This window comes from Macaca mulatta, chromosome 1, assembly GCF_049350105.2.
Source record: "Macaca mulatta isolate MMU2019108-1 chromosome 1, T2T-MMU8v2.0, whole genome shotgun sequence".
Lineage (NCBI taxonomy): Eukaryota > Metazoa > Chordata > Mammalia > Primates > Cercopithecidae > Macaca > Macaca mulatta.
This window is the reverse complement of record NC_133406.1, coordinates 216,628,810-216,641,269: the sequence shown is the minus strand read 5'-3', so window position 1 is coordinate 216,641,269 and position 12,460 is coordinate 216,628,810. Positions and strand designations below refer to the sequence as shown.

The 12,460-nt window shown below is 47.8% G+C and overlaps 1 protein-coding gene across 4 annotated transcripts in view; it reads left to right on the top strand.

Annotated features, from left to right (window-relative positions):
• The window catches only part of GRHL3 (grainyhead like transcription factor 3), a 45,674-nt gene that overhangs the window by 4,185 nt on the left and 29,029 nt on the right, over positions 1–12,460 (top strand). For all 4 annotated transcript variants that reach the window (XM_077969622.1, XM_028838125.2, XM_077969634.1 and 1 more), the window contains exons 2-3: positions 8,101–8,287; positions 11,968–12,029. In XM_077969622.1, the coding sequence (XP_077825748.1) occupies positions 8,101–8,287; positions 11,968–12,029 (249 nt within the window). The remainder of the gene's footprint in view (positions 1–8,100; positions 8,288–11,967; positions 12,030–12,460) is intronic.

Below are 12,460 nucleotides of genomic sequence, written 5' to 3'. Positions count from 1 at the left end.
CTGTGTTTAAAGCCCAGGTCTGCCACCTATAGATTGGGTGGCTTGGATGAGCTCCTTAACCTGTCAGTTTTTGCGCATATAAAACGATGATAAAAATAGCCACCTCGGCCGGGCGCGGTGGCTCAAGCCTGTAATCCTAGCACTTTGGGAGGCCGAGACGAGTTGATCACGAGGTCAGGAGATCGAGACCATCCTGGCTAACACGGTGAAACCCCGTCTCTACTAAGAAATACAAAAAACTAGCCGGGCGAGGTGGCGGGCGCCTGTAGTCCCAGCTACTCGGGAGGCTGAGGCCGGAGAATGGCGTGAACCCGGGAGGCGGAGCTTGCAGTGAGCTGAGATCCGGCCACGGCACTCCAGGCTGGGCTACAGAGCGAGACTCCGTCTCAAAAAAAAAAAAAAAAAAAAAAAAAAAAAGCCACCTCACAAGGCATGTATGAGAATAAAAAGGCACAAGGCCTGACTCTTAAATGATTGAGTTCCTTTCCCTCTCTTGCCTTCCCTCCTCTCTCTGGAACTCACCGTTCCCATCTAAAATGCAGCAAATAATCCTGGCTGGCTGCCTCCCTCTATTCCTTTTGCCTCCTAAAAAGGTTAGAACAACTGACCTAGTGAAAGTCTTGAAGGGAAATTATCTCACCGTTATTTGGTGCTATTTTGCTAGGCTTCCAGAAGGTCAGCAAGAATTGGGAACTGCCAGGGCAGGGACTGAAAGGGGACAGAACAGTGTAGCCACATGAATGGCAGTGGCCTTCACCTTTTTGTCCTCAGCACCCAGTACGTGGCCATTTACAGAGTAATCCTCAGTAAACGTTTGTGAGTGAATAAGTGAAGGGATGTGGCACCCCGGGGTTTAGAGGTGGATTTCAACTTCTTTCACACCTCAATTGAACAATAGATGGGGGCGGGGGGCGCGGTAAGGAAAATTAGAGAAGACACCAAGAGGAGAATATAGCACGAAGGAAAAATTCCCATACAGAGAAGAATTTTTAAAAGCGAAGAAAGAGAGTTTCTGCTATAAGTAGGAAAGGGCACCTAGATAATTTACGTGCAACTACAAGTGTCCGCTGGAGCCTGACCACCGTCAGCTTGCCCGCCTGGCTCCTGACGATGAAGCTGGTAGTGCGTGTTCCTCTTAAATGGAAATCTGTAAGCATCAGGTCTGATTCTGCCAGCTAGGAAGAGGTATCCCAATTCATAGGCTGGAGAAAGGCTGTGAGTTGTGCAATTTGCTGGGGACTGCCCTACAATGTATTAGTAATAATAATAAAAATAGTTCACATTATTAGGTGCTGGCACTATGCTGATTGCTTTACCTGCATTATCTCATTGCATCTTCCAACAGTAATACTTCACAAAGTTGTAAAAACGTAAGACAATGATTAGAAGTTGTTGTCAGCCAGCACCTGGTACTTGGTAATCCCTCAGTGAACGGTAGCTCTCATAATAATTCTGTGAGGTTCGCATTCTCATCGCCTCACATTTTACAGGTAAGAAAACAGGCACAGAGATGTCAGGTTGCTTGCTTGAAGTCACACAGTAAGTAGCAGAGCTGGACCTGGAACCCAGGTCTGCGAAACTCTGGGCCCACTCCCGTAACAATGAGTTCATACTGCCTCATTCAAACTGGAGTCATTACAGAGCCATGCCCTACACTCTGCCATTTCCCCACTGAGGCCCCTAAATGAGCCCCCAGCCCATGTGACAAGGCACATTTCACAATCTGTACACCCAGAAAACCAGATGGGCCACTGGCAGGCACGAGAACCCTGGGGCACCCCTGTTGTGCCCAGGGAACATCGTGTGTGGGGCTGACTGAAAATGATTCCTCTGTGAGCAGTTGTGTCAGGGCCTCCCTGTGGGTGATTAGAGAGTGATTGATCACCGTTAATGAGGTTGGGTGGCTCATGGGAGGATTTAGCAAGTCATTGACTGGGAGTATCTGGGTGTCAACACCCAGCTCAGGCGGCCCCTGGGACTCTTCCTCCTCTGGCCGAAGGGAAGTGGGGTCTAGCCCGCTGGATCTGTCCTGTGCCACACACCTCCTTTGGTGGAACTTGAGACCACCTCCTTTGGTGTTGGGTTTTCTTCCCACCTTCTGGAAAATGGAGTACTTTCTTTTCCGTAGCTTAACTATGGAGTCCCATCCTGCCGTATGCTTCATGTCCTTAGGCAGGTCCCTCTCTGGAACTAGATCTCTGAGGTCTCTCTGCATCCTCAATTGCTAGGATTCTAACAGAAGGAAAAGACACCAAAAGTTCTCAACTAATGGCTGAGACGGCATTTCCTTGGCCTTATTGGGGGTTTTAAGTAGCTCAGCCAGAAAGCAGTGGGCATTTTGAGTCAGAAGAGACTTGTTGGGATGAAAACCCACTTTACCACTCTAGACTTTCACCATCCTGGTGCCCAGAATGAGGCATGTTGGAGCCATGAAGGCTGAGGCTGACTGGACATGGAGCAGCTGGCACCACACCCCTGCTGTGCTGAGAGCCAGTGAACTGGGGAAAGGTCCTATCCCCCCCTCCCAGAGCAGGGGCCCTGGCAATTTGCACTTCCCCACAGACTGGACGGGAGGCCTCAGGAAGTGAGGCCTATCAGGTAGACCCCTGAGCTCCTCTCTCTTGATCTTGTTGCCAACTCTCTCCTAAATGGAGAAGAAGCCAGACGGGAGACTCTGAGGAGGCGGCTCTGTGAAGGTTCTGGATGCTGGGAGCCAGAGACCTCAGTTCTACGCCTGATGCCTTGAGGTACCAGCTGGGTGGCCTTAGGCAAGCCAGTGGCCCTCTCCATGGCTCAGTTTTTCCTCAAACGAGGACAGTCATACCTTCCCTCCCTCCCTCCCTGACAAGGGCGTTGCAGGATCAGAGGTGATGACAGATGTGTGAGCACATTGAAAAATATAACACTATGCAAATGTGAGGGATTATCAAATCTTGGATTTCCTCCTTAGTGGGCTGGCTTTCCTTAAAACAAGGTGGCATATGCAAAGCACCTGGCACACAGTAGGCGGACAAGCTCTGGGAGCTGTCCCAGGCTGATGCCTTTGATCTTGCCTTTCCTTTCATCTGGAAGGTCCAAGGTCCTCCCAACTCATCTCCATTCTCCCTCTTCCCCTCCACCCCTCTTCTCAACCAACATCCGTCACTCCCTTGGGTTGAGGCAGGTCAGAAGTCCTCTTGTTTCTTTTTCTTCATAGCTCTCCTCACCTATCTAATGTTAACTGCTTGTTTTTGTGGTCATGTATGTCTTGCTGCCACTAAAATGCAACCTCCATGTCAGCAGGGATGACCTCCTTATCTTTTCTCCCAGGACAGGTTCTGGCACATAGTAGTTACTTGATAAATATTTGTTGAAAATGAGGGATGGATGGTTACATGGATGGATGCCACCCAGGTTTATTGCTTTTTAAATCTCTCCTACATCCCTTCATGGAAAGTAGTGGTTTTTTCTTTCTTGGAAAAGTGCTAGCCATGGAGTTCCCAGGCCAGACCCTAGAAGTCCTGGCTTCAGTCATCCAGTCCCCTGCAACAGATCACCTCACATCTCTGTTGTATATTTCCTGGTCTGTAAAGTAGGGATAATAACACATCACATATGTCGGGAGGCTCTGTGAGATAATGGAAGTTGGGCAAGGTGTTATTACACTATCTCTTTTGTTTCTTTTGAACAGAACCCCATTCACAGACAGGAGGCTGGTGGGGGGATGATAAGAACCTCAGGCAGAATCTCCCCTTTACTCCCATTTGGAGGTTCTGGGATGATGATGGTGATGATGGCTATTATTAACTGAGCAATTATTCTCTGGCAGGCTCTAGGCTAAACACATTTCTTACCTTAATGTACTTCATTCTCCTAACAACCCATGAGACAAACCCTACTCTAAACTAGCCACCCCTAATGACTCTCCATTATCTTACTATGTTAATTTTCTTCACAGCACTTATTACTAACTAAAAATAACTAATTTACCTACTTGTTTATGGTCTGTCTTCCCCAATTAGACTGTAAGTTCCATGGAAACAGAGACTTATCTGTCTCATTTTAGTTGATTCCCAGTGCCCAGAAGAGTCCCTGACTGGCACATAGAAGACACTCAGTAGACCCATTTAACAGATGAGGAAATAGAAGGGCTAAGTGCCTTACCCAAGGACATGTAGTTAACACACCCATACACTGTGACCCTGGTGCTGCCTCCTTCTATGGTGGTGCAGGTTCTGGTGTGCTGTATCTGGTAGAGATCTGATGGCAGGCTGTCCATGGCAGGTCTTCCCTCCTCCCTCATTTCCTTTTCACTTTCTGATAGTTTAGTTCAGTCTTGGACAGGGACACCAACAGAGAATCTGTGGAGGCCCTGGGGAAGCTGACCTCATAGGTTGGGAGTCCCCTGGTTTCCTTTCTTTCTTCTGGCCCTATCACCCGTGAGTAGGACTCACTCCTTCTTAGAACTCTTTTCACATTGATCCAGTATCAGCTCCTGGGACGACTTTTTTTTTTTTTTTCCTCTCTCTCACCTCCTGGCTCCTCAATACTCATTTGTAATCTTTAAGAGAGCAGAGAGTAGACAGCCAAAAGTTCTTGGATTTTAGGATTCAGCACACAAGTCAATACTAACCTTATCCATTAAGACTTTCTAGAAGCCAAATGCTTAGTTCTAGAACATGAGGTTATTGGTGGCAGGAGCAGGTATGGGAACCAGGACACTGGGACTCCCAGCCCCTGACCAGAAACTCTTACAGTCATCATCTTGCCACCTTCCTCCTGCCTTGTGTGGGTGGGAAATTCCTTTCTGCCTTGCAGCAGAGAATTAGTTCAATGTGTTTTGAGAAGGAAAATTTCCAGAATAGGAAAGGCATCTGGAGAAGAGACTAGCACAGGGGTTGAGCGCTATACTGTGTAGTCTGACAGCTCCAAGTTCAAGCTGAGCCTCCGTCACTTATTGGCTGAGTGACCTTGAGCAGGTGATGTCACCTATTTGAGTCTCAGTTTCCCCTTCTATAAAAGGAGATGATAATTCCTGTCTCTCGGGGCTATTGTGTGGAGTAGATGAGATGACACACAAAAACAGATGGCACTGTGTTTGCCAGTGGTAAGTGTTTAAAGTACAGAAGCTGCTGTTTATCAAGGAATCAGACTTTGAGATCCCAACAGGATAGACTGGAGACCTTATAGGCCAGGAGACCCACCCAGGTGAATAGCAGACATTGTTCTTTTGTTTCGGTGTTACTTTATTGTTGTCTTCTAAAATTTATCTTTTTTAAAGGGTAAGATAACTCAGCATCAAAGCTGATAATGGTCAACCCCTAGAGTCAGCAGATTGGGGCTCCAGGGCCAGACCTGCCACTGACTTGCAGAGTAACCATGTCTTCTACTACTTTGCAGCCCCTCCATGTCTCACCCCAAGCTGACCTGGAACGCAGTGATGGCTTGCATGAATTGCACACTTGTTTTGTGCCAGGCACAGTTTTAAGCATTTTTCTTGTGCTGATGCATTATCCTCATTATGTTAGTGGAGGGTGCTTTTATTAGATTTGTTTACAAATGAGGAACACTGCTAAGCACTGGTGGTCCTCACTGACCCAGGGGGTGGGATCGATCAGGCATTTCCCTGCTTTTCCCATGCCTCGTTGGTTGGGAGTTTCCATTAGCTCAGGGTTGGGCAGACAGTGAGGGTGGTCACCCTGGACTTGCCCAGTAAACTCCTCTAAACTCCAGGCCCAGGAGGCAATGAGGAGGGGCCTTTTCGCACCTCTCCTTGAGGCCCCTTGATTTATAGCAACAGAAACTCAGGGTGTGCCTCCCGCACCCCTAGAACAGGAAAGTTTCTGTCATTTCTCTTTCCTGTGTGACAGCTCCACCTCCCTTCCTCTCAGAGCCCAACTCCTCACACCTCGGGGCCGGTGGGATGGGAGACACTGTCCTGGATGAAGCCGCTGGGAGAGCTGCCGCCTCCTGTGTGCTGAGGTATGGCCTGGCCGGCTGTTCCCACTGCAGTCTGAGGATATGGGCCCGAGTGGCCTGGCAGCAGGAGGGTACTTCATGCACCTGATTATAGGGGTCTCTGCCCACCCACTAGTCTGCCGCTGTGCCGCAATTTTACCACAAACACATTTTTCTGCTGTGATAAAGACTGTGCCCCTGCATCAACGGAAAAGCAGTGTGGCCGAGTGGCAAGTGTGTGCCTTTGTGCTCGATAAGGCTGAGTTGAAATCCTGGTTGTCTCATGGACCAGCTGGATGATCTTGGACATTTTCTTGTTCTCTGCAAGACACAGGTTCCTTTACCTTAACAGACGCAAATGATCCTTACCTTGTACTGTCCCTGTAAGAAGCAGGGCTAAGGAACACAGAACATTCATATGCATCATAGTAAGTGGCAGCCGGCCTTGTTCTTAGGTTCCTAACAAGGGAGATTTTGCCTGGCCCATGTAGAAAGGGAGGCACTGGGAAACTAGGAGACCAGTCAGTGCCCACTTCATCACTGGGGCTCTCTCTTCATAGCCTGGACCATCCCATCTTCATACACTCTTTGCTCTAAATGGAACACAACCAGAACTTTTCTGCTTCTATGCCTTTGTTTGTGGTTAAGAGCACGTGCAGTAACTAGTGATTCCTCAAAATGTGGTCCCCAGCCTACCAGCATCAGCAGCACCAGGGAAGTTGCTAGAAATGCACATTCTCAGCCACCCGGAGCCAGTGAATCAGACACCCCGGGGGTGGGGCCCAGTAATCTGTGTGTTTTTAATTAATTTTTAAATAAAGGACACATAATAATTGTACATATTTATGGAGTACAGTGTAAGATTTCAATGCACGTTTACATTGTATAATGACCAAATCAGGATAATTGCCATATTTATCACTTTAAATATTTATCATTTCTTTGGGATGATAACATTACAAATCTACTCTTCTAGGTATCCTGAAATATACACTACATTGTTCTTTGCTGTAGTCACCCTGCTGTGAAAGCGATCTGTGTTTTAACAAGCCTTCCAAGTCATTCTCATGCAGCTAAAGTTTGAGAACATTATTCTGTACCATTGCATCACCCTGAAGGAGCTTGAATCCCCTCTGGGCCACTCACTTGCTGGGACCTTGGACAACTCTCAACTTATCTGAGCTTCAGTTTCCTCCACTGTATAATAGGAATAATAATAGTATCTGCCTTGCAGGGTTGTTTCAAGTAACATGGTAATTTATGAAATGTGCTTAGCTAGTGCCTAACACATGGTCAGTGTTCAATAAAGAATACTTTTATTTTTACCATTCTCATTATTTTTCTGTGTTAGGTCCCTCCTCCTTCCCCCGATTGCTGAGTGAAATAATCCCCTGTGCTGAGTTTCCCCAACTAAAATGTCTGCCTGCTCCAGAAAGCCTTTCCTGATCTCTTTCCTTTGAGCCCTTGTGGCTTGTCTCTCAAGCGATATAATGCCTTGTATTTGTCCAAGCTTCTCAGCACCAGTACCTGGGTCCTGCCTGCCTCTGTGTGCTCTGTAGCCTTCAACTCCAGTTCCTGGCTTCTGAGCAGCTGCTCGAAACTCTATAATAAAATTGGTCTGAAATGGCATTTCCCAGACCAGGTTCTGCCTAAGGGCTTCCTTGCCCTGGCTGTCTCTGTCATAGACCACACTTTCTCCCAGACTTGAAATGATCTACAGCCTTCTGTGCCTTTCACAGTCTTGAGGACAACTTCTTCAGTAGAACTCATGAGGGGTTATCTGGAAATTTTATTCCTATCACATTGCAGCTTGTCATTGGCATTTCCCATTCTTTACACTAATTCTCTTTGAATAAGTACCTACTATGAAAGTATTTTATTGAATCCACTCTGTAGTCTTGAAGATCAGGATGATGGCCCTCATGCTGTGGATGAGGGAACTAAGGTCCAGGTCATCAGCTTCTACACGGCAACATTTGGAATTGATCCGGCACCAGAATTTGTGTCCCTTCCACTGCCCCACACTGCCTAATGGTGGCAGAAGAGACAGTTTCATGTTTTCAAAGCTAATAACTCTGAATTCCTGCGCATTGGCCTGCAGTTGCCCATTCATGGACCTTCCTCTGGGATAGCCTAAATTTGACCCTCCTTACTTGCATTCAGTTTCAGGTCTGTGCGGCTGCTAAAGAACGATCCAGTCAACTTACAGAAATTCTCTTACACTAATGAGGATGAGGCCTGGAAGACGTACCTAGAAAACCCGTTGACAGCTGCCACAAAGGCCATGATGAGAGTCAATGGAGATGATGACAGCGTTGCAGCCTTGAGCTTCCTCTACGATTACTACATGGTACGCCTGCCCCCTCTGGGCATGCCCCCCTTTTGACTGAATGGGTGTCTTCGCTTTCAGGCCTCATGGCTCAGCAGCCCACCATGACCACCCCAGCCCCTCATCTCTGGGCCTTTGCACAGTGCTGTTCCTCTGCCTGGCACCCTCCCTTTCCCATGGCTAATCCCTACTCTCAGCTTTGGGTCTCAGCTTAAGTGTCACTTCATTCATTTACTGGAGGGGAGGCTTTCTTGTCTGGGTGCCCTCAGCAACCACCGTCGTCATCCTTGATGCTATCAAGAATGCTTAGAAGCTTGCTGTTTACACATTTATTTCTTCCATCTTCTGCATGAGACTGAGCTCCTAGAGGATCATTACCAAGTCTTCAGCCCACCATACAGCCTGCCACACGGTGCATGACACATGCTGACCAAGTAGACAGTGCCTGACCCACCCCTTGCCTGGTCCAAGCATGTTCTATGACAGCAACACTCTTGTACCCCACCATCTTCTTTCTGCCCCTGTCCCTCGGATCTTACGTTTCCCTGTCATCCCCACCCATGTGGTATAGCCCCACCACCTGGAGCCTACCTCCTGCTCTTTAACTTTCCTTCAGGGCCCTTCCCAAGGCCCACCTTCTCTTAGAAGCCATCTGCCACCTCATCTCCCTCTCCCAAGGGTCTTACTGTCCTTCCTACTCCAGCTGACATTATGTCTTTTACTGTTCTCTAACTACTTCCAGGGTCTTGGCCTTGTCTCTGGGAGGCTGTAGGCTCCTAAGAATAGGAATTAGGCCCTCCTATATCTGATAAGTAGGGGGTTGGGCCAGTCAGGAATCACAAGGATATAATACGTGATACAACCCCCCTCCCAACTCCAGTGCATGTGCCAGACATTGCTAATGGATTGCAGCCTGCATTCTCATGAAGGGTACAGGTGGCTGCAGAATCTTTGTCAATGTAGTAGTCGAGGTAGGCCCTACCCATCTGTCTGAATTGTCACAAGACAGCAAACTGACATGCTGTCCCTGGGCTGGGTAACTGCTCCAAGAAACTGTCCTAGATTGGGGGATGGGGGCACACAGCTAGCCAATTATTGAGAAACTTGAAGATTTAAAGCCACCTTGTACATAAGACCTCAAACTTAACTAGCCCAAGAAGTATTTTATCCACTGTACCTCAAGAATAAAGGCACATTCTTTGCATGAACTCAGAGGCCAAGGGGATTCCAGACAGGAGAAAGCCCAAAACCATCCTCTGGCTTTGGTTCTCCTTCTGGAATGGTCTGGTTACCCTACCCTCCTTCCTCCCCAGCAGACTGGTAGCATCCAGTGAGTGTTCAGCCCAGGTCAGTGGAAGAGGAGTTTGAATGGCTGCCTCAGCTTGGGGCCATGGTAGGAGCCAGAATTCTAGATCTAGGTTCAAACTCCAGCCTGGGATTTATAGGTTGAGAATGGACCATAAATTACAACCTGACTCCTTGTCCCCTTGGCAAGAAGCCATTCCAGGGCCAGGATGGTAGAAGAGAGGCTCTGAAGGTGCCACCGATAATACTGGTTTTCGCGAAGTACAGTGTCTCAGTGAGATACACCTGCCCTGGCCTCCCCATTCCAGAGCACTCTGGATTCACAGCAGCCCCCTGGACAGTGAGGACATGGTCTGATGGTATAGAAGGAGCACTAAGTCAGGAATTTGAGACCCAGTCCTGCCACAAATGTGGCTTTGGGCAATATAGTGCTAAAGGCAACTGGTTACCATTTCTTACTGAATGTCCACCACTGTGTCGGGCACCTTCCTTCATACTCTCATGGGGTGTGATGAAGAGTACAGGCTTTGGAGGCTATGCTGGGTTGGGGTCCTGGTTCTAGCTGTAACAGCCTTAGAGACAAATGAATTAGAATGTTCTAAGATATAGGCCGGGCGCGGTGGCTCAAGCCTGTAATCCCAGCACTTTGGGAGGCCGAGACGGGCGGATCACGAGGTCAGGAGATCGAGACCATCCTGGCTAACACGGTGAAACCCCATCTCTACTAAAAAAATACAAAAAACTAGCCGGGCGAGGTGGCGGGCGCCTGTAGTCCCAGCTACTCAGGAGGCTGAGGCAGGAGAATGGCGTAAACCCGGGAGGTGGAGCTTGCAGTGAGCTGAGATCCGGCCACTGCAACCCAGCCTGGGCGACAGAGCAAGACTCCGTCTCAAAAAAAAAAAAAAAAAAAAAAAAAAAAGAATGTTCTAAGATATAACAATATTATAATTATACTCGTGAAATGTCACATTTATATAGTGCTCTCCATGTGCTAGACGCTGTTCTGAGCGCTCAAAGTGACCCCTGAGGTTGGTATTATATTATGATCTCTGTACAGATGAGGATATGAGGAATGGAGAGGTTAAGGGACTTGTGTAAGGTCACACAGCTAGCATGTGGTAGGTCTAGGAACTGAACCCAAGAAATCTGGATTCAGAGTCCATGCTCATAAGTACTAAGACAATAGAGTCTCTCTGAGCCCCCACTTCCTCATCCATAGAATGGTGATGATACTAGTAGACATCTCAGAGTGATTGTGAGGATTAACTTAGAAATGAGAAGGCACTTTAGTATGAGGCCTAGCCCATAAGAAGTACTCTATTAAAAAAGTGAGTATTTTTTATTAACAAATATTTATAATCCCCTTTAAGTAGGTATTATAACCACTCACTTGACATATGAAGAAACTGAGTCTCAGAGAGGCGTAGTCATTTATCCAGAGTCACACTGCATTTTCAAGTGGCATTTCTAGGACTTACGCCAGGCCTGTCTCACTCCAAATTTCATGCTCCTGAACTACTAAGCTTGAGGTTCTTCTTCCCACTCCCTGACCTGGGGCTCAGACTAATCATAGCTAGAGCTCCAGCCAGTGGGAAGGACTGGAGGGTTTTCTAGTGACCAAGTGTATTAGTCTGTTCTCACACTGCTAATAAAGACATACCCAGGACTGGGTAATTTTTAAACGAAAGAGGTTTTTTTTTTTTTTTTTTTTTTTTGAGACGGAGTCTCGCTCTGTCACCCAGGCTGGAGTGCAGTGGCCGGATCTCAGCTCACTGCAAGCTCCGCCTCCCGGGTTCACGCCATTCTCCTGCCTCAGCCTCCCGAGTAGCTGGGACTACAGGCGCCTGCCACCTCGCCCGGCTAAGTTTTTGTATTTTTAGTAGAGACGGGGTTTCACTGTGTTACCCAGGATGGTCTCGATCTCCTGACCTCGTGATCCGCCCGTCTCGGCCTCCCAAAGTGCTGGGATTACAGGCTTGAGCCACCGCGCCCGGCCACGAAAGAGGTTTAATTGACTCACAGTTCAGCATGGCCAGGCGGCGTCAGGAAACTTACAATCATGGTGGAAGGGGATGCAAACACATCCTTCTTCACATGGCGGCAGCAAGGAAAAGTCCCGAGCAAAAGGGAGAAAGCCGCCTTATAAAATAATCAGATACGATGAGAACTCACTATCATGAGAACAGCAGCCTGCGAGTAACCGCCCCCGTCATTCAGTTACCTCCCACTCCCATGTGATTATGGGAACTACAATTCTAGATGAGATTTGGGTGGGGACACAGCTGAACCATATCACCAAAGTTACTCCCCTGCCTGGCCAAAGCTGCAAAAGGGGGTTGAGGCTCCTACCAGCAAAAGCTTAGCCATGCATAAATCCTTCCTTTCTCTCCTCTCAGGGTCCCAAGGAGAAGCGGATCTTGTCCTCCAGCACTGGGGGCAGGAATGACCAAGGAAAGAGGTGAGGCTTGCCCACACCCTCTGCCTCTTTGCCCTTCCCCACCTCCACCTGGGGCCTCTTCCACACAGGTTTGACTTATCCATTAGGCACAGGAGGCGCAGTGTTGAGGGCCCACAACACATTTTGGGATCCATGATAGTGTTTTCATTTCTTTTAAAATTAAAAGAAAAAAAAATCAATATAATCCAACTTGGATTATATTTGTCTTTATACCAATGTACTTATTAAAGATATTTTTAAATATTTTGGAAGGGGCCAGTGAAGGCAGAGCCTAGGGCTCTTGAAAGTCCTAATGAAACTCAGCTTGAAAACACACACACACACACACACACATACACACACACACACACACCCAGATGCCTGTAGGTCATGTGGCTGGAGTTTACTGAAAACAAACTTCAAAGCCTTAGTAATAGAAAAGCTTTTCTTTC